This window comes from Coturnix japonica, chromosome 11 (genome assembly GCF_054131305.1).
Source record: "Coturnix japonica strain WE chromosome 11, WE-NBRP24, whole genome shotgun sequence".
NCBI classification, from domain to species: domain Eukaryota; kingdom Metazoa; phylum Chordata; class Aves; order Galliformes; family Phasianidae; genus Coturnix; species Coturnix japonica.
The window spans coordinates 27,161,137-27,184,242 of record NC_140673.1 but is presented as its reverse complement, the minus strand read 5'-3'; the positions used below and the strand labels follow the sequence as shown (position 1 = coordinate 27,184,242).

Below are 23,106 nucleotides of genomic sequence, written 5' to 3'. Positions count from 1 at the left end.
AAAATAGGTTTTCCTACCGTGGTAGCATCTGAACTTGAAGCAAACTGGAAATACTCTGCAGATACAGCCGGGATCCTCACTCTCCTGGTCTGAAAACGCGGAAATTGCCACGAACTAGCCTATGTTCCCCTTTAAAGAGCTGGTGAAACTCTTCCTAACAGGGAGATCTGAAAAGGAAAAGGTCCCCATTGCTGTGTCACGTTTTACTAGACCTTAACCATAGCACAATCAAGTCTTATTGCAGTGATTCCTCAGCTAGGCACCTTCCTAAAGTGCAGAAAGAACAGCACATGGTCTCCTGCTACATCTACCAGGCCTGGTACCAGTGCAAAAACAGCAATAATGCCAACTGTGCTTGCTCTGTAAGTGCTTCACTATTTCCCAGTTCCTTCTCAGAGATGCTACCAGGAACTCCTGCTGTATCCACACGTTGCCTGAGGCAGCGTTTACTGGGCTCTGTGTGGTTGGCTGCAAGTTACCAAATATTTCTGGAGTCTTTTAGTACAATTTTGACTGCTTTTAGGCCATTCTGGAAATGAAAGTTATATCTGCTGGTATCTAGGAAGGAAAAATAAGTTCACCAGCAGAGCTGCCTGAGTTCCAGTAACTGAAGGGCATAAATCACAGCCAGCCCTGAGCAGCGCTCTCATTTTGTAGCTGACATTTACTTGCCCAGTGTACGATTACAGCAGAGCAGCAGCGTAGTGCAGGAGTTGCTAGCAGATAAATATAGCTTTTCTTGAAAGGCTCGCCGCCCTTTCAGATGAGGTCACGTATATTTAAGGGCTGTTTTAAACTCAGACACTCCTGAAGCATCCAGTGACCACGGTCATCATTTTTTATATGAACAGACACTGAGAAAAACAGAAGTGCCTGAATACTTTCAGTACCTCAAGCCTTATTGCAGCTACATTGGAAACATTCAGTTGCACGTAACAGTTAGGAGCACAAATATTATTTCCCCATTGCATGTGAAAAGGCAGATTTTATTTCTTATAAAAGAGTCTTTAAAAAGCTGGTAAGTTTTTTAGAACTAGATAATATCAAATGACAAAAAAAAATCATATTCTTTACCAGGAGATAAATGACCCCACACCCCTTCTTATCTCATATAAAAATCATGGCAGTGTTGAATTAGGAATCCACCACATCAATTTAACAAAGTTTTTTTCTCAGTGAAGCAGTTCCAATATGTCATAGAACTACATCAACTATTGCAGCAAATAGGGGCATATTTGGGGAATCAGCCCTTATGAAGCACAATTCTATTACAACAGTCAGCTGTATCACTGAACAGAACTCATTTTTAGTGTCCCAATGCTTTCATGATGGTGTATTTCATTAGACAGCATGTGAACATTCCACTCTGCCAAACCATTTTACAGACTTGCAGTTATTCCATCCCTATGTTATCACTGTTTGTGTTTCCTAAAGGCTATTAGCAGACCCGGGATACCAAAAATAAATAAGTACTGATATGATTCATTGGCTTTAACAAATGAACTGAGAAGCGTACCAGCTTTGGAGGACACACCTAGAAGTTGTGTTGCAGAAGCTGTGATTTAAACACTGCCAAGAAACAGCACTCTGACTATGTTTAGCGTAAGAGGGAATGCACACAATTATACAGCCATTCTTCCTGCTCGTTCAGTGGCATCACATGCTGAGAAACCTGTACACAAGAGAGGAAACATTAGTGAAATAGATGTTTGTTGAAGGATTGTGTGTATATTACCTAGAACGCTATGCAAGCAGCATTAAATATTTCAGTACGTGTACGACAAACATTAAATGAAAAACAATCAGCATCTATTATGACAGCAGAGAATTCACAAGGGTCACTGAGCCTATGGTTTATATGGTTTATACTGAGTGAAGCAGAAGTTAAAATGAATAAAACTCACTACAGGAGGAGGCTACAATTATCCAAATTGTTACTAGCAATATTAACTGGGCCCCACCCTGCCAGTGTCACTGGGCTGTATCTGTTACATAGAATCACAGCGTGGCCTGGGTTGCAATGGCTCACAATGCTCATCCAGTTCCAACCCCCTGCTGTGTGCAGGGTCACCAACCAGCAGCCCAGGCTGCCCAGAGCCACATCCAGCCTGGCCTTGAATCCTGCAGGGATGGGGCATCCACAGCCTCCTTGGGCAACCTGTGAACAGTGATCTGAATGCATGCAGCCCGGCAAGCTGTGAAATGTACAATAGTTTGCACAACACCTCTTGGAAAGGAGGAGACCATACTTCTGAAACAGCTAATGTTAGATTTTTCTCCATAAATGAAGGAAGGAAAATATCACAGTGTATTTTTCTCTGACTCGGTGTGTTTCCCAGAACAATATACAGATCTGATTAAAATGTGTTAAGTAAAAAAATAAAACCCCACAGAAATAGAGTATTAAAAACATTACTAAGTGATACATGTTTTAAATGGAGAACTGAAAGAGGCGCTATCATCCAAAATTAGGGAGCACATGTATGACAAACTAAATGCAATATAATCTTATATCAGTCTGCACTGGGAAACATGGGTACATCAAGCATGTGTTCAGCTTTGGAATAGCAATAAAATGATATCTGATCTGTACTGGTGATGAAGACAGACTTCTTCACTATCCACATGCTTATTATCATGATAAAAGACTTGCAAAAGGAAACAATATGGTTGTCAAATGATTTTCATTTTTTGCCCAGATTTTAGATAGCTAAGCAATAAATTCTTACCATCATAGATTTTGGTGCCACTTCCACAGCAAAAACAGCAAGGCCTCTATTACTAAGGCAGTTCCTACTCTGCTCATTGTTGACGTGAACAATCACTTTGTTATCAGACTGCAAGTAAAAACATACAGGAGACCATTAGTCTTAATGGTAAAGCGGCTGCTCTTTATGTAAGAACTACACATTCCTCCTATTTCCTCAGCTACGCTATTTTTACTGGGTAGAAATACTTTAAGGATGCTGACGGCTGTGCTATTCGAAGAATAAAAAATTCAGATATACCTAAGCAACATCAGAGCCCAGATTCATAGTTAGAAGTCACTTACAGCTCATGGAAATAACTTCAGCACTTCTGAAGATGCAATCTCAGATCCAGTTAAGTGAGACAACTGTTCACTATAGAGTTTTAAAGATGCTGAAAACATACATAGTTTCAAAAGGCGAATGGACAAATTCATGGCAAAGAAATACACAGAGGGTTTTCAAGAACAAAGAGAATATTTCTGTCTCAAGCAGCCTCTGTGAGCTACAAAAGTGTGTGATCTGGAGACATGACACTGGATGTCTGCCCAGCTTTTGTACTTACAAAATCCCCTACAGGACATTGCTGGAAGAAGGACACTGCCTACAAGAATCTTTATCTGATATTTTATAGCCATTCTGGATTTCAAAAGTCCCATATCCACAGCAAAAAGCAATTTCTTTAGGAGCTCATATGATATATTCTGAAATTATGATCAACTATGTGAGAATTTAAGTTAAATTCTGAAGTTAAATGTCCCATGTCAGGAGTAGGAGCACTTTCCACGTTTTGTTTTCTTTCATATAAGACCAGAGTCACAGAGTCACAGAAACACAGTTACTTTAAGCAATCAGCCTTAGGCCACACAAGAAGCTCCTATCAGCTCTTTTTGCCAGTCCTTTTTAGCCTATCTTTGATGCACACAGTATGAAGGATTTGTGGGCTGCAGAGTGTAAGTACAGTCATTCTTGGCTGCAGAAATGTGAAAACGATCTAGTGTTAATCTCGTTATTATTGTGATCTCCCAGGTGTTCGGGCAGTTTGGTGAAATCCCCATTTCCATTTGGCAGAGTGAATTATCTGTACAGGAAGATACTTAAAGCAATAGGAAGAAGGTAAGAGAAATTCACCGAGCAGAGAAGAGGGCATACCAGACCAAGTTTGCACTTTGGATGACAGGAAATGCCTCATTAACTATTTCTTTTGTCACACAAATGAGGAGACAACAGACTCGTTTCTACTTATTCTTTGAGAAAACCAAGACTATGTATGTGAGGTCTTCTCACCTCTGCAGCTCACATCCTGACAGGGGATGGTTACAAGACTGACATCTTTCTGTACCACTGATAAAATACATATGCAAAAGGAAAATAGAATCCCTCAAGAACGAGCATATTTCCTTAATTAAATTACAGAAATACCAAAGGCAATTATTTCCATTGAAATCATCAACACAATAACTGAAGATACAATCAGCTTGCTTGCACTGTGGGAAGCTTAGAAGAAGGCAGATGCATAAAATTGCCCTTTCATTATTTCTTTCCAGATATTTTCAATGCAAAGCCTCCAGCCAACAAATTCACTAATGAGATTTTCAGGGAAGAGTAACTATTTGCTCAGTGCAGCTCAGTGCTACATATGAAACCCAAATGGTATAAATGGCAATGCTCAGTGATTTTCACCAGCTTGCAGCCAGTTGCCTCAGTACAGATCTTGTCTCCTTCTCTGACTTACCCCTAAACATATAAATAACTTCAGTATACCTACCCTAAAGGGCGAAGTGCATTTCTAAACCTGTGGCTCCAAAGAATCTCCGCATTCAGTCCTAATATTAGTTCACCAACCCACCCCTTTTCCATGTTTGCCCATTTAAAAATACACTTCTTATTAAGAACTTCTAAGACTTAAGTTTAGTGTCTTACTGCACAGTATTTATGAACTTTAGGTTCCTATTATAAATGAAAGAGAATTAACAGAATATTCATCAAGACCTATACAAGGTTTAAAATCTGCATCTCACCAACAAGTTTTACCCAGATTTATGTTTGTTCATAGCAAAGTAGATCAGTAAGACTAGCAAGTTAACAGAAAAGATAATGCCCAGAAATGAAGCATGGAAGGAAAAGAACAATAATAACAGTCATTAACACAAAGTACCTTACAGAAGTATTGTGCCATACCTTATTTTCAATAACAGAAGTGATTCGCATGCCAGTTCTCTGGGTATAGACAATTATGTTTTCACAGCCATCCATTACTTTGGCATCTCCATTATTAACAACAGACTTGCAGATAGCCCTGTTGAGTTGCCAGCCGCCTGCCTCTAGATACACAGCTTTAATTCTGGGTTTGCATTTTTCTGCATAGATGTCAATGACAAAGGGGCATGCCTGCAATGGAGAAGAGTTTTATCATCAATTTATCCTTGTTTTTTTCCTTCACATTTTCATCCATAGCTCCTAGGGATCTTCATATGTGCTCTGAAGTAAAATTATCCAAATGAATGTACGTCAGTAAGTATTAAAAATTCAAAACCCGAGGGCTGTGGTGATTTCATGAACAGAGTGAAAGACCAGGACAAAAGAGCGTTCTTCATCCCAGCTCCAGTATACTTAATAGGCACTTTAGTGCTTTCTCCTCCCACATAACAAATCCATTCTTGGATAGCAAAATATACAGGAATAAATATGAAGTACTAACTTAAATCAGTTTCTGAAATAAACCAATCTCCTTCACTTGTTGCTCTTCCACTATTTGTGCGACTTTATACAGATTTCAAATATGTGCATTAAGCACATTGCTCTTACAATATCTCAGCTGAGAAAAGCATGGCTAACAACCAGGAGTTTACTTTTTTTTTTTTTTAGCCAATAACACCTTGGTTTCTTTCACAAGGCTACAAGAACCCAATAGGATTTTTCAGCTCTGTCTTGAACTTGATAGGCTCAATGCTCCTGAAATATCACACTCTAAATCACTGAAAAACCAGGAAGTAAGGGGTTAAATTACAGACACCAGTTAGTCCATATACCTTTTTAGATGAATGAATAATTATTCAGAAAGCTACATTTTCCTTTGGAAAGCAAGAACTATAGACACAAAGCCATAGCTAATAGAAGACACAACGTACCCAAAAGAAACTTCTAACTTGATAAAACCTCCCCAAAAATCTTCTTTCCTAGAGGATAGCTCCCTCTTATGGGTTAAATGCAGAAAGACAGTTTTGTAGCCGCTACATTAGGCCTATTTGTAGGAAAGGGAGGAAGTGCTGCTCCTTCAGAAACCATTCATCATCATCTCAGGATTTTCAGTGAGAACCAACCAAAGTTTCTCTGCCATCCTGGGTTTTGTGGGTCTGCATTTATGTTTCATACACATTTTTATATGAGGACTATATGACCATATGGTCCTAAGCTATTTTAACTAAAGCTAAATAAATAATACAAGCAGACTAAAACAAACAAACGAAAACAAATCAGCTTTCCTTGGGAAAAACCAACAAGATAAATTATGAAATTATCTGCATATTTTATGTCTTTAACGATTTTTTCATTTCCCTCCCCCTCTCCCCCTTTCATTCAAAATACCTCCTTCCTTCAGTAAGAACTACTAATGTCAGTGCTGATACGGTTTTGAAAGAATCTATAAGCACATAATAAAATCAGAGAAATAACACCTGGCCCTTTAAGCAAACAGTGCGCCGCCCAAAGCTCTTTCACTCAAATTTGATGTTGAACCCATTCAGGCACTGTTATGAAAGGCAACGGCCACATCTGACAATCATTAGCTCTGAGTCACATTTGGGGTGGGGTTGAAGTTATCTTACCCTAGCCAATAACACACTCTAATGCTGTATAAATACATTCTCGTCACCTCATTCTCTATCTGACATTTGTGTTAGTTTTTAAGTTACTGTGTTGCATTGTAGTAACTTCTATATCATGACTGATGGCTTCAGCTGCAGCTTGGGTCAGGAAAGTGGCTAAGTTCTGAGTTTCGTATGTTTGCTGGCGGGTCACAGTCTATTAGCACTATCTTCATACCACTGCTTCCCAGCAAGGTGTGTGAATTTTTTCAAAGAATATAACCAAAGATTCCCACTGCTGCTATCCCACAGGCTAAAAGGCATAATCCTGTCTTACAACAACAGCAAGGTTATTCTAAGAAGTAGAACACTATATAGTGACCGAAAAATTATCAGGTAAATCCTGTATCAGCAGTGTTTGAGTTGGAACATTGATCTATGAAAGTCAGTTGGACAGAATCAGCACTGCAATTAACCACACACAGCAAGTTGTACGTAAAGCAATTACTTTTGCTGTACAGCTATCATACCTCTGTCATTTCTAGTGCTTTATTGTAGCCCAGTGACAATAAAGTGACCCAGAGGTCACTAGGATCCCCTTCACGGTCATTGGCTTCCATGAGATTCAGATCCATAAATCCTTGTCTTGTTAGTTCATTCTTCTTCATATCAAAATTCTCTGTTTAAAAAGAAACATAAGGTAGCACTACAACATCTGCTCTCTTTGCAAACACCCTTTGTCCTTCCAAAGCCAAACTTGCGCTGTTAATGAGATTTACAAGATAGAGCCATCTTGCAGCCTCAGGCTCTCTAAGTATGATTTGGGAATGAATGCCCTTGAGAAGATACCAGCCTTCTACAGAGCTTCGCTGTGCATTTCAGATGATGACAAAAAAAAACTGTGCACCCCTTGTATAGCCTAAAAGAGGAGGAGAATTCCAAAGAGAAAGAATTCATATTGATTTTTATTTTCTTTCCCTTTCGTTAGCAGTATCTGTTGCAGTTGAGATTTGCAGAATAGGGTATATTAGGAACGGGAAATGAAAGTCTGATGGGGCCAGCATCCTTAGTGCTTGAGGTCCCTGATGTAGAAGTGATTTACTTAGTTCTTAAAAAGCAATAAAATGCCAGTAATCCTAGCACCTCTCTTTTGATGGAATATGGTAGATTGACCAATCTAATGTCAGCAAACACATAATTGAAATGTCCTCGTGTCAGCGATTCTTAAAAATGGTTTTCTCATCTTCATAACAATGCTAAATCTTTACTATATATTATTAAAAAGGGATTACCAGTTCAATAAATCCATCTAAGGGCACAGATGCTATAATAAATGGCTGTAACTTTGGTGTCAAGATTTATAATATTCGTCTGAACCCTTCAACTGATTAACGACCAGGTAATACATTCACCATATTCTCTTCTTTCCTCTTTTAAACGTATCACACACACTCCTCCTATTCACACCGAGACTAGTTCACAGATACATAACACTGACAGAGTCATAAAGTGAGGAATAACATGTAAAGGGATGAAAGAGACATTGATTTATAGGAAAGTATTTTTGTATGATCTTTCCATAATTTAGGAAAAAACTCCAATATATCTGAGTGATTTGGGAAGAAACAGTTGGCAGGACTTGCCAGATCTCAAGTATTTTTTGGCCTAAATTAATCAAGGTGTCATAGCCTACAGAGGAGTTATATCTAACAGATGGCACGGGCTGATATTTAATGTCATACCGTACTGGCATTTCAGATATGGGTTGCAGAAGAACTATTTTTTGTACAAAAACTTCTAGTTTACACACAACATCTTCTAAATTTCCAGTCTGTCCATTAGCTTCAGTTAAGCTGCCAATGCTTTGAAACCATTGATTTAATGCACTGTCTTACTAGAGCAGCATACAGGCACTGGTGGTTACATTTTTCTAGCCTTGTTATGAGGTAAATATGTGCAAGGTTAAAGCAATGCCACAGAATTCCTTTTTTTCTTCAAAATTGATGTTTGTGGCCCAATATTGCTCCTGCAAGCCGCAGGATGTCCAGTAGCATTGCTGACATGAATCTGCAGACAGAGTAAAGAAACTTAACTATCTGTCAGCTTCTTCATCTGACTTACAGAGCCTCAAAATCTCGCAGCTCTCATCTAGCATAATATGGACAAACTGACACACCATATATGAACCTTTAAAAGACGGATTTCTAATGAAAAAACTGCTTACAGCCGAAGAAAATATATGGTTGCAACAGCTGTTTTCTAGTGTCTACTTTTCTAAGCAAGCATAATAAGCTCTAGATGCCCTTGTTTCAAAGCATCTTATACGCGCTGATTAAATGGCCCCCTCAACCATCTTATGAGCTATGGAAGCAGTATCAGCTTAAGTTGCAGAAAGGAGATTAAATCAATGAATATCTGTTATAGCCCCATTCACTACATGATCTGAGCTTAGAAAACCTGTAGTTTTTGGCAGCTGTAGCATTTTTAACCTACAGAACTTTGCAATTATCAATAGGAATAATTTTCTTAACAGAAGGACAGTGGCACACAAAGCAGAACAAAGCAAAACAAGGGATAGAGATTGGAAAAGTGAAAAATAATATTGATATCTATCTGTGTTCTTGGAATAGGCTACAAAATACTCAGTCCTTCTAAACTGTGTACATAGTAGGGTGCTATAGACAATAGTTTGCAAGTAGATTTATAGTCCTAAGTAGTTGTATTTTGCACAGCAACAGACTTACCCTTACATACAGCCCACACTTCCTCATCACACGTCTCACCACTAGTTCTCAGTTCAAAGAAATTGTACTCCTCCAAACTCAGAAGGCCATTTCCATCCAAATCAATTGTCTCAAATATATCCAATAAAGCTGCTCTAAAAGATGAAAAAAGCAGAAATATTTCCAAATACTTTCGTTTTCTCTACTATTTCAGTAATTACAAACACTGTTGGTATATAGTAAAGATTTTACTTGAGAATATTCCATACAACACTATTATAGTAAAGAAAAGCTAGATGTTATTTGGAATGCATATTTTTGTATTGGTTACCACACCTATCTGAGAAAAAGACTCACCGGAACTCTTTGGTAAGAGCCAGTTCACCATCTTCATCTCTATACACCAGTTTTGCTTCTCCAGTAATTTCTGTTTTTACCTTTTTCAGCCTACAGCCTGTTGTGAATGGGAGTAGCCAGTAAACTCCTGATGGAAGCTCCCCTTTCCATCCAAACATCTACTTTTAAAGGAAGACAGACAAACCTGTAAGTTACTTTTCAAATGATACCTTCCTTTATTAGCAGTAATAATCATACATAATTGATTAATTACTTGAGAACACTAGTAATATGCTACGTTCTTTCCTTAAAACAAATGCAAATATGGAAGAAGCCATGTGATACCTTATGAAGGCCCCAAAACCACTGTACTACAAGTTAAAAAATTATTCAGAACCAGAGATGAGGGGAGAACAACTGCAAGTGTCTAATAGAAGAGCCATCGTCTTTCAGATTTTCAACTCTTTTCCAATCTTAAACTTTAATACATAAGCAGACTAAATCAGGCTCAAAAACCCACCCAGTTTTACATATTCCTCCTGTTGTATCAGATTCGTTCAAACTAGCAACAAAAATTTCCTGTGTACAAATTCACAAGTGACAGGTTTTAAGAAGCAAACTGATTTCCCTGTTGTTTGGAAGGGGGGTGTCATTACATTGCCATCTCTCTTCCCTTCTTTCAGCTACAGTGCAAGAATATGCTGTGCACCATAACGTTTAGGATCATATATACATCAAGAAGAAAGAAAATGAAAGAAATTGTAACAAATACTATAATTCTGAACTCTGGGTTTGAGCACGCAGAAATACAACTTAGTTTCCACAGAGTATCTATAGAGAGCCAGCAATCTGGGGATACCTGCCAACATGCTACTTGATAATATGGCCCTCTCAGGAACTTCGTTAAACTTCCAAACACGTGGCCTGCAATTCATCCCATGCAAAGGTCAGATCTAAGACAGTATTACATCACCTTGCATAAATTCTGTCCAGGCAACATGCACAGAACAAATGCTTCTTCTCTCCTCTAGTTTGATCAGGCACAGTTCTGAATTCCTCCCAAACACACTGAAGCTCACTCGTGTAACAAAAATAGGTACACATTAAAGTTATAAAAAAGAATCTAGGAATTTAACAGAAATATCTAACCTCTTTGTTTTGTTGGTCAGTAAAGCACACAAGCTGTAGATTTTCTTGGGTTTCATTTTCCTTCAGAACATACAGCACCGTATCCACTGACAACCAATGACAAGATCTTCCTAAAAAGAAAAAACAATAAATCCCCAAATTCTTAATAATTTCACAAAATTGTTTGTTCTTTGAATCCCAGGGTAAATAATTCCATTGCATTTATAGCACCGCTCTCTGATAATGTAAGATAAAAAGAAAAGAATCCATTATATGCTATCAGCATTTCCTTCTTATTTAAACAAATCAGAAAAACTGTTTCAGGTAATGTAATTGTCTTACAAATAATGATTACTATGAATCATTCCAATATTAAACCCTTTGAGAGTTAAGGAAGATACCTGCATCGCTTTCTACAGTTAGTAGAATGTTATTCCTTATTGGTTTTCTTTATCCAAATATATTTGCAATTAAGGGCAATATCAAACTTACAATCTCTTCTGACATTCCATAAAATATTGTTAGACTCTTCTCAAGCAGAAACGTATGTTACATGCAAAAGCTAGAGATATCAAGAGATGTATAACTCAGAAAGATAGGTGTATTGTAAGATTTGAACAGCAAGATCCTCATACATAGCATCATTGGTCAGGATTATTGCAATGAAGGTCTTAAATACGTTGAATAGAAGCTACTAAAATCAATTTGATTTACTGCAGCTGCTCAGTCCTTGAGAGCAGTCAATGAATGTGCAAGTTAGTGTTCTTGAAGTTAAACAAAGATATTTCTATACGTGGGACAATGATGTGCAAAGGAAGAATTTGTGCATAAACAGTTACTCTTTTAGTTACAAGGAAGGTCTGAATAATCTCGCAGCAGAATAACTCAAAGGCACAGTTTAAGAAGCTGACACATGAAAAAAAGAAAACAAAAGCTATAAGCAGAACACTGAGACATTCTCAAATCGTTTAGCTTCAGATCACTTTCGTTTACCATTAAAAGTCTGTTGATCAGGTTCCCATTTCAGCCAGTTAGGAATTGGAGAATTACTGCTTTCAATTGACTATTTGCAGTGAAGTTTCTTGCCAGTCTCAATTACCAACCCATCTTAAAATATTTAGTTAGAATTTAGTATATAAATAAGCTTTGTGTCTGGAGTATAATCTAAGACAATGGCCAACTACAAAAAGAAAGGCATTGTACTTTGACGTTATTTTACTGTCCATGCAGTGAAAACAGAAGAGAAAACTAAGGGGAAAAAATGGTATGACAAGTAAACTATATTTTTAATAGGACTTTGCCAACAGAGAAAAATATTGCAGTACTATGATATTTGCAAGATATCACTAAGTACTGCAAGAGAGAAGAGGAAGATATATCTATCAGTGGGGAAAAATATCTATTTTTTTAGAAGGGAAAATTCTCTGAAGAGATACAAATATTTTTACCTTCTATCTGACGAAGGCGTAAAGGTTTGATAGTTATACACACTGTAGACCTTTGAGGTAAATGCAACCTGTACTTATGACTAACAATTTCACCATCTTCCTCTAGGTAGAAGCATCCTTTGGACTGTGCACATTGCCATTCCTGGAAACCAAGCAAGCATGAAATGTTGCCTTAATCTTTTACTTTCACAGACGCTCATTCTGTAAAATAGATTTATTTGATGACTTAAGGAATGCTGCATAAAAGATGCCCCAAGATGTAGCATCCATGTATTCCAAATGCATGTGCAACAAATGGGTATCTTCGCTTAAAACTCAACACAATTGAGATAACTTGTTAGTTTCCATAGTCTCTAAGCTTTATACCTCAGAAAAAGGTTTGAAAACAATAACACCAATCCAAACAGTTCAAAGTCAAAAAGGAAAGTGTACAATACAGTGCTCAGGCAGCCATCCAAATGTGCTCTAGCTGTTCAGAAATATATGGAAACTGTTGGAGTATCTAAGGATTATTTTAATACTTCCTATTTCCCCTTTCACACTGAGGTAGCAGTCTTCAAACCATAAGCTCACAGTCCCAAGCAAGTAGCTTTGTCCTGTTTATCTTCCATATTCTTGGCTGTTCTGGATGACTGTGTTTTTTACCGTTTTGCATTTGGACAGATATTGTTACAGCAAGGGAACACTAGCCAAATAAGCAGGAAAAATACCTCAAGAAGTGCCATTCAGATTAAGACCTAAGAAACAGTAAGCAAAAGTTTGACAGCGCTTTGGAAATCAAATACTAGGCTGTTATTCTTGCAGTGAGCATAAGGTGGTGCTATATTCTCTAGATTATCCTTGTCAGACCACAAGCAGGTACACAAATGCAATGCAGCTAAAAGGCGATCCTTCTGTTCTGATTTTAATATGCAGTTTCAATGCAAAACAGGGGATGTGAAATATAAAAGCACAAGGTTATCAAATAACAGCTAAAACAGTGGGAAATGCTTGTATTGGAAACGTTAGGGAATACCTGCTGCTGCCACTGCTGGTCCAAACAATGTATATACAATTGTCATTCCAATTTAAGTCTCACTGAAGCTGTCCATGCACTGATGCATGACTACAAATAAAAAGCAATGTTTGTGAAAGGAGTTTTTCCTGCAATTAAAGAACTTCAGTTCAATGCCTTGTCTTCTGCAAAATGCATAAGCACAAAAATTCTTGCTAGTTCAGTTCCACCAAGCTGCTTTGGTACACAGGTGGGGGAAAATATATACATGTGTAATAATTACTTAAACACACAGCAGCATAACATGTGTGCTAAGAAAAAGGCAAGCCAAGTGCCTTGTAAAGTGGATACAATCTGCCTGGGAGGATGTTACACCTCCACTCTCTGCTATTTTGTTCCTTGTTTATACATGTTTCCCCTTTATACAGTATTCTCAAGGTGCACATCTTCAATGCATCTTAGCAGTTTCCAGTTAATGCTTTATATTTCCAGAGCTATTGTTACATGATACACAGAATAACTGTATTTTCTGCACTCAAGATAAATATGCTGAATTTTTGAGCACTATATTCCAATCCACAGCTCAGTGACTCTGTGTACATGTTCATTGACTTTGACAGACCTCGTATTGGGTCCTTAATAGTTAGGGCTAACAAATTTAGCTCATGCTTATTGACTGCTTTAATTTTTATATGATGTTTATTGCTAGTATTCAATATCTGCAGCTCCTTTTTTTCCAGTCAGCTCTTACAAAGAAAGAGGGATCCAATGTTAGGAAACCACACAATGGTTTCATACACTACACATCATGTTTGAACAAGGTGAAATTGCAGGTTAAATTGCATGGAGGTCCAGATACCAAAACAGACTGCAAAAAATTCCTTTGTGGTTATGTTTTTAAATTTTAATATAGAACAAATGTCACTGTATAGCAATGTCAAAGATATAAAGGACTTCAGAGTTCAATAACAAATAGAGAGTTGTTATTTGAAACAAAAATGTAACTCGTGAGAACAATCAGTTCAGTTTTCTAGCAGCAGTTAGACTATGTGGCCATAACCATTTTTTTCCTCTTACACAGAGGTCTCGAGGTGCACATTTTAATGTATCCTAGCAGTTTTTAGTTAATGTTTTATATTTCTACAGCTATTATTTTCTGTTGAAAGAAAACTAGTAAAGGTTCAGTCTAGAAAGGGAAAACAAAGGAAAAAGATCAATATTAACACTCTACAAATATTGACTTAGCAAAGTGACTTTGTTGTCTTTCTCCCACAGGAATTTATATTGAATGAGTGATTTATTTGAAAGAAAATACTGATAGAACATATTAATCTAACTAAAAATCAATATTTTCAGCCTACAGTATATATTTACAAATTAATGTCCAACAAACAGAATATGCTCAGAGAACTGTTATTTATTTCCAATTACCTTTCAAATAAAGGTTTATGATGCACAATCTTTCAGACTACTTAAGCATTTAAAGTTCTCACCAACCTAATAAATTATGCAATTTTAAATTTCTCAAAAAGTCATTAAACGTTTTCTCCAACAGTGGTTTCATTTATAAAAAAACACACTTTGTTCTATTAAACCTTCACACCTGAAAAATTATTTTCAATAACTGGATGTCAGCAAAGCCAACAGTATATGAAAATGTTAATAAGTATCAGGAGACCTCCTGGTAGTTTATAGCTGCCCTTGACAAACTGTTAATAAAACATAAGCTAAAAGTCAGAGAAAAACACTTCCTAATTTAAAATGCAGTAACGTATCTGTCTAGAGGAAAACAGCATAATTCCAACAGACTAGCTTACATGATACCTTCATCGTGCTCAGCTCAATTAGGTTTGTGCTTCTGTTGCTACTGGCACACACGCTGATAGTGGAAGAACTGGATGCTTTGCAGCTTTGAGCTGGTCTTGAAGGAGTTCTGCTATCACCTATAAACACAGATATTTAGATACAATGACATTATTTATCCTACTTGTAGTGATACTTCTCATAAAGCCTTTACAGATGCACAAAGATTAACAATGGATAACAAGATCCTCTATCTGATAAGCTGACTTCACTTAAAATAATATAACACCATCAGTCATTGGCCAAACATCTTTACTTTCCTGACGGTGCATCCCAGGTGAACAGGCATACAGATGTCAGAACCCTGGACTCTAAATCTGCCTGAAGGAGAAGAAATTGTTACCACGGGATTCAACTTCCCTTGGAATCACTGTAAATCTGCCCTAAGTGGAGAAGTTTAACCTGCTTCTAATCCACAGATGCCCAAGAAAATTACTTGCAGGCCTTTACTTCCTGATTCCTTACCTTAGAGCAACACTGCTAATACAGTTGTTGCTTTAGCTATGTACATTCAGCCCTCATAGTTCTTTTGTCAGCTTCGATTTTCTTAGTATTTCTTAGAACAGGAGTAATTTTAGCAGTACACAGTTCATACATAAATAAAAAATATTTCATTATGGTACCTCTGGAATCCATTTGCTTGCAGACTTCCTCCTGTTTGGGAAGGTTTTTAAGTACCTTTGCAACTTCAGGAATAGTCTATATAAGTTTAATGTTCTTCCCGAAAAGTGGCCTCAACAATTGAAACACACTGCTTATTGACGTATGCTTAAGGTTTAAGCTCTGATGTGGGAAGGAAATAATTAATTTGCTGTAACGACATCTTTTTACCTTTTCTGTCTTCTCTCTGGACTGTAAGAATCATGTGAGAGTCAACTAAATAAATACCTTTGGTTGGTGCTGGTCTGTGGTCAGTTTTCCTCAAGGTTTTCAGTGCTGGTTTTGACACTGGCACTGTGATCCCTTCAGGGGAAGTTTCAGCTTCGCTTCCAAACTGCCGATGCCTCAATCGATTATCAGCCTCCAGTCTCTCTAGTGCAGCCCTGCAGCACTGCTCACTCGTTGTCACATATAAGTCACAAAACTTGAGATAAAGGAAAGTAATGCAGTAAGCAAAACATTCTTTCTCACAGTTTTAAAGAATTAAAAGCATAACATCAGTAACCAAAGTAGAGATGTAATGCAATTTTTCTTACTATACTCACAACATTGTTTTTAATTCCTCTAAATCACAGTGTCTACTAAGGGAGACAGTAAAACAGAGCTGTGATTCAGCAAGGAGGTGGAAACATGGAATGAAAATACTTCAGCTCAAGAACTTTTCAACCCAGGAGATGGTTTATATTTCTTTTGAGACATTTGAAGAGTGTTATTTTTATGTATGATTTTAATAGGGAGCTGGTTTTCCTCTTTGAAATGATACTTACGTGCAAATCTTTGTGGGCTGTTTATTCAGTTCAAAGCTCAGTCATTACTTACAGATGTTGTCAGAATACCTGATAAGATGCTGCATCTTCCAAATTAGGTGCTCAAGATACAAAATAATGTCCCCCACATAAAGAATTATGAAGTGTCAGACACAGCAGCTCTCACAGGTTAGCTAAGATTGCTGTCAATTGCCATCTTTTTCCTGCCATTCCTTTCACTCTTATCCTCACACATGTTGTTGGCTTTATGCTTACTATTAGGCTGTGCCTGTTATGTTAGGTTCACTTGCAGCAAAGACAACAGCAAGGGCAGTATACTGTGAGATAAAATGAGGGAAACAGAAACACGTTGCAGGATACATACCATGTTTCAGAATGTAGGCAGCTGGTGGGCAGAGGTAAGGTCATCAATGGACCAACACATAGAAACAGTATCTAGTGCATTTAGTAACACCATCATTGCCATAATCAGAACATGTTTGCCTTACCTTCTTGTAGTCAAGTTTGCCGTTGCAGTTAAAATCAGGTAGTTTAGTTATTGCACTCACTTCATCCAAAGTCATTTTTTCACCTTCCTGCAATGAAAAGCCAACATAATTTTAGTTCCTAACCAAGAATACTGACCACTTTCATCACATGTTTGGTCAGTCTGGACCAAAATCTAACGTGAACTTCATTGCTGGTAAACACATGATGAGGACGAATGGCCCTGGTACCACATTGCTACAAATCAAATCTTGATCCTCCCCACTTTGAGCAGCTCCAATTCCTACTGCAGGCATGTCCAGTAAGTTCTTTAGCCTGGGTTTGTATAAAGCAATGCACTGACTTTACGTAACACTTCAGGATGTAGAGATATTTGTGGCACAATTACAGGAGCACTCAACATCTGTTTCTTATGTTTTCTACTATATGAAGAATGTTTTCTTGCCATTGCAAGCACATTTTTTGTTCATATTGAATGAGGATTGAATGTTCTGCCACCATGACAGAAGTTAACAAAAAATGATTGTTAATTGGATCAACCACAATAAATATATCATATGAATTATTTCTTCCTTCTTTTCTAATTTACTCTTCTCTACATCTTCTTAAACTCATGTTATATTCACTCCTGAACAACAACAAAATAAAAACAACCTCCAGGAATCAGTTATTATTTTGATCAGGAATACATGCCTACATGATCAGAATACTCATACTGTCTAATTTCCAGAACCTCTACTAAAGGCTATGAATGGGTAATTAAGTTCCTACCAATACTTACTGTTGTCAGAAGTTTATAAAGTTCATCATGTAAAATATAACCAGTGTTATCTGTGTCTATTCTCCCAAATGCTTCAAGCAATTCAGGTTTTGTGGCTGGTGTTTCTTCTTTCAAGATAGCACAAAAATCATCAAAATTCAGCGTGGTTGTTTGTGAAGTCCAGTATTTATTAACTGTCTTCTGAGATGGGTTTCTTCCAGCCTGTTGAAGTACTGAACAATAAAACAAGACATTAAGTCCATTTTCCAACTGCCAGTGAAGGAGTTGTCTCAAAACATCCTTTAACCACTTCCTATGTTCTGACTTTTTTTTTTTTTACATCTATTTTTAAGTCTCATCAATTTAAGGAAAAACCAGCTGTAAAAGACAGTTTTGTTTATAGTCTCAATCCTGCATTCTGCTGATAGAGGCTGATTGCAAGCTTCCCCAGCCTTGAATTCTGTGGTTTGTAGTTCGAAGCAGCCTGAGGGGCAGATAAGGGGTTGTGAAAGGAGCAGTTGCAGTTTCTGCATTCTAGACCATCACTCACAAACCATGATCCAGCACAGAGATGACATGTGCCACATTGTTAATTAGAAGCCAGAGAGCAGTATTCTACTGTTCTATTGAGGTCAATGGGATGATTTCCTTAAATGAAACCAAGAGTCAAAACCTTAATGAAGCAAAATACCCATGAGTTCAAAGACAGCCCCCTTAAGTGACAAGTGTGAAATTCAGCCCATTGTCTGTATCCTCTGCCTCAGTATCAAGAACCTATTATCCTGTGAAAGCTTGCAGAGTGAAACCTGTTTCTATTGAGTTTTCCTGTTCGCTTTGCCAAGAATGAAGTTCTCATGCAGATTTATCTTAAACAGTCTTTTAACTCACATCTCTTTGAACTTATCAATTCATATCATGCAACATGAATTTTAAATGTAATGACACAGCTCCTACATTTGGCATTCTTCAGAACGAGCTAGCTGGATCTAACCTGCCTCCCAAAAACCCTTCCTGAAAACATTCTCATGCTGGTTTCCAGTGTGGAGCAGGTATGACATTAGACTACACTCAAGTGTAGCATACCTGAAACTAGAGAGATGCTCTTAAACCTTCCCATATGATACTTTTTTTTAGGAAAACACAAAAGAGCCTTTATTTACCAAGGCTGCCATTTGACTTTCAGCCAGCTGAATGATGACCAAGTCTGTACCAGCTGAGAACAGCTCAGCAGCATCTGTGCAATGAGGTGGTGGTATTGCTACAATGTTCAACACACAACAGTGTAACCATAAAACAAGCAAACAAAACCAGACACCTTTGTTGCTAATCTCAGGCTGAATGCCAAGGACTAAATAAAGGTTTCTGCTCTGAGCCCTCTACAAGCAGCCAGAAGAACATAGCAAAGCTTCCATCTTTACCCATGCTAAAGTGGGGCACGCAGCAATCATTGAAGGATTTCAGTACCAAGGTCAGTTTGTATTCATTTATCCTTCTTTCCAGAACAATTCTGTTAAACAAACCAATTAATGCTGCAATATGCAATACTGTATACACATTTATACAGTATATATACACATATTATATATACATATAATACAGTATGAAAAGTAACATTTTGCAGGGCCAATCTCTACGTGACTATTACCGATTAGATTGCTATTCAAACATCATGTAGTCACAGCTGCTTCAAAAGGAGCACGCTCACTTGATAAATGCCACAATTTAAACTGCAACATAAGACTACAGTACTCTCACGTTATAAAAGAAACAGGTTCTTACATCTCTGAAGAGAGTGGGAGCCTGATCTACCATCTGCCCTTCCTGAGCTGACCTTGAAACCGAAATGCCCGAGCACCTGGTAAGCAGACAGCAGCAGGGTATGGACACAGATGAAAGCCAAACCACATATAAAAGAGATGACATTTGTTCACACTGCTCCTATTTTAAAATCCAGATCATCCCAAACTATCATTAGGACGTTATAAAAGCACTTTTATTACAGCCTAGAAAGCCCAGATAATGCTAAGTCATATGCTGAAAGAATGTGTTTGCTAATGCATAGAATTTCATGTATCAACATAAGGAAAGAAGCTACCAAAAATAAATAATAATAATCAGTGCATCATTAGGAGAGCTTTGGAAAACAACCTGTAATATCAACAGTCCCAAGTGTATTATGAGCCGTATCTTGAAACCCACAACATTAAAATAAAAAGCATGACTTTCTAAATTACGCATTTGGGTTCTTTTCATCTAACTGAAGGTTTATGTTCTCATGGTTTCTTTGTCAACAATGAGCTGGAAGTATTTCTATCCAATAGAGCCTGCTGTGATTTTCACATAAGCACAAAACTCCAGGTAGAAAACAGGGAACCCAAGAAGTGTGTTTCAGTCCTAACACAATCCAAAGCTACTGCAGACAACCACAAATAGTCCTTCTCACGATATGACAAAAGTAAACCAAGAAAAACAAATAGTAAGATCCAGCCCACAACGCTACAAACCCAACAGATGGCACAGCTGGTATGATATTTGCATGAGAAATTTTAGATGAGAAAGCAAAATCTATCCACAGCTGAAACATTATTACTGAGTCATATTTTACTTTTCCCTTATCTTACTCTGTCTACAACATATACTACATACATACATATATATATATATAGTCTATAGAAACAGAGTAATTAAGTAACAATTTGAATGAAAGTAAGAATCCTTAGAAAACATCAATGGCTGAAACAATCCATTCATAACATTGGTATCAGAAAGGCGGCATTTTCACATATTACTCAGATAAAGTAGATCAGAACTGATGTGTGAGACTATCGGTAACAATAATCAAACATGAGTCTGCAAAGCTCTGTGCCAGTTACTGCCAGTTATGGTGAATTTCTTTGATTACAGTGGCAACTGTCTGCTAGAAATGAACTGATAGCAGCTCATTGAGCCATTTGTCAGGGATAGGAAACAATGTACAGCAGAAATGTTGCAAACAAAGAGCAGTACCTCTCCTTACCTCCTGTAAGTAACAATGCTTCCATCAAGCTTAGTGGTGTTCAACAACTCACTTATGAACCCTTGTAAGCTGTCAGCTGGTATTGACTTGTGCCCATACATACTGGTGATTTAGAGATGAAAAGCTCTGTATACTACTACAGCTCCATGAGCCATCCAGCAACAAAGATTAAAGATTTGAAGCAAATGAAAAGCACTGAGGAATGGTGGTTTCTATATACTTAGAAAAATCACTGAGATATATTTTACAACAGGTAAATAACAGATAACTCCAAAGATACAGCAACCAGAGCTTGAAATGTGAACCCCAGCTAAAACTATTGCAAATTCCTTATAGGATGTACTGATGTTATGCACTGCGATACTCTCACTACTGCATTACTAGCTGCTATTAGTAAATTATCCACTGCAATCAGCACACACCACAGTTAGAGAGGAAAAAAACAATCAAACAATTACCCAAAGTGAGTTGTTCTTTGGATTTAATATTTTCTAAGCTGCTTTTTAAAACAGTCAGATAAGCTGCCCGACAGCTCTTGTAAAAGATGGCTTCTTCTGCACGCTGAGACTTCTTTGCTTGAGAGCTCTCTGAGCGTGTGCCTTTCTGATCAGCGAGGGATGCATTCCTCCCAGGGCTGCTGGCCATTCTGTGAACAATACAATTGCAGTTACAACCTGGCACTCCTTTGCCTGTTTAATAACTCTCTTTGTCCTCTGAAACACAGATCACAATTTATCCTAAAACCTCAGACTGTGTGCTGCCCACCATCTAACCCTGGGGTAAGAATATTAATCTACCTTTGTAGGAAAGCATCACGAGGTCTGCAAAAGAAAAACAGCTTGAGCTACCTGTTATTCACAACCTGTTCTCTCCTGATAGTAAAAGATTTAATTTTACTGTATTGTATTTTCACTGCAGACATTTGACATTACGATTACGTGGTCATGTTATTTGAAAGGCCATTCTATGATAAACACCACGTAACATTCAGTGTTTAAAAATCTGATGCTGCTGTGAAGTTGATTACATACTTTTTCTCTGGCACCAGCCCATAAGGGTTGGGCTGTTGCTTTCTGTTTTTACAGTTAGAACTCCATAAGAAGAATGGCCAGTAGGACAGTTGGTCGAGATTTCAAGCATATCTAGTTAAAGACACTTAATTCTGCTTTTAAGTCTTATTCATGGCAATTGTCTGAAATTAAGCATGTGCAAAACTTAGGAATTCTATAGAATCATAGAATGCCCTGGGTTGCAAAGGACCACAACGATCATGTAGCTCCAACCCCCTGCTGTGTGCAGGGTCACCAACCAGCAGCCCAGGCTGCCCAGAGCCACATCCAGCCTGGCCTTGAATCCTGCAGGGATGGGGCATCCACAGCCTCCTTGGGCAACCTGTGAACAGTGCGTCACCACCCTCTGGGGGAAAAACTTCCTCCTAAGATCCAACCTAAACCTCCCCTGTCTCAGTTTAAAACTATTCCCTCTTGTCCTATCAATTTTTATAAGCACTAACATAACTGTATATTGTATATTTACTAATACAACTGTAAATGATTTTTTTAAAAAATCACTAATCATTAAGTGTATTTTTTTTTAATGAATTAGAGCAATTTCAAGCAGTAAGTACTATTGTTTGCTCACAAATGACCAGCAAACTCCAACAGCAGCTTTCTGCTCCTGCCTGAGGTGATCACGGCTTGTAGAAGGCCGTCACAGAGGGACACTCCATCATGGTGCACTGTTGCTCTAACAGCCCCTCAGATTATTTTACCCTGTGTTGACTTCAGAAAATATCTTCCAGCAGAACAAATTGAACATCTCAAGTCCAGCAACAACAGCATCACAGGGTCCCCTTCAGGACTCATTGGATTCTAATTCCTGAGGCCTAAATCACTCACACCTTTCGGTTATACAGGTCTTTTACACTTGGGAAAGAAAGATAATAATCGCTTAGCATGGATGAAGTGCCCTATCTGTAATACACAGCCCGCCTGCCTGACACTTTAATATTGTGCTGGCATTAGAAGGACCCCACAGGGAACGGCGATACAGCCTGGTTCCTACAAACGGGGGTCTCAGAATTACACACACAATGAAAGGAGGTGAAAGTCGAGGAGGAGCTCCATGAACAACCAGCGCCTCTGAGGGACTGCAGGGCCCGGCCGCACTCAGACCCTCCACCCGCATCCCACCGCCTCCCCCCGCTTCTCCAGCCATATTTATCCAGCCATATCCCTCACAGCGCAGACATTCAGTCCCATCTCTCCCACAGAACGGAACCCACCTGCTCAGCCGAAACCTCCCCTCGGCCGCAGGGCAGAGCAGCCCCGGTCCCTCCCCTCACACGGATCCCGACCCGCCGGGCCTGAGGG

At 38.2% G+C, this 23,106-nt stretch overlaps 1 protein-coding gene across 3 annotated transcripts; it reads right to left on the bottom strand.

The window, feature by feature from the left end:
- Nucleotides 1–17: 17 nt before the first annotated feature.
- Nucleotides 18–23,101, bottom strand: EFCAB7 (EF-hand calcium binding domain 7). Of its 3 annotated transcripts, none has more exons than XR_001557006.3 (15): nt 23,019–23,101; nt 21,193–21,380; nt 17,740–17,951; nt 16,961–17,047; nt 15,934–16,129; nt 15,007–15,125; nt 12,189–12,330; nt 10,762–10,871; nt 9,634–9,791; nt 9,298–9,431; nt 7,084–7,232; nt 4,929–5,138; nt 2,730–2,837; nt 1,517–1,672; nt 18–167 (listed from the first exon to the last, which is right to left on the bottom strand). XR_001557006.3 is itself a non-coding variant. In XM_015870751.3 (14 exons), exons 2-14 carry the CDS (start codon nt 21,377–21,379, stop codon nt 1,598–1,600), a joined length of 1,887 nt encoding a protein of 628 aa, XP_015726237.3. In that variant the 5' UTR covers nt 21,380; nt 23,019–23,101; the 3' UTR covers nt 966–1,597. The 3 variants fall into 3 exon arrangements, 1 of the variants encoding a protein (XP_015726237.3); XR_001557007.3 differs by having other exon boundaries at nt 1,535–1,672; XM_015870751.3 differs by lacking the exon at nt 18–167 and having other exon boundaries at nt 966–1,672.
- Nucleotides 23,102–23,106: the final 5 nt, after the last annotated feature.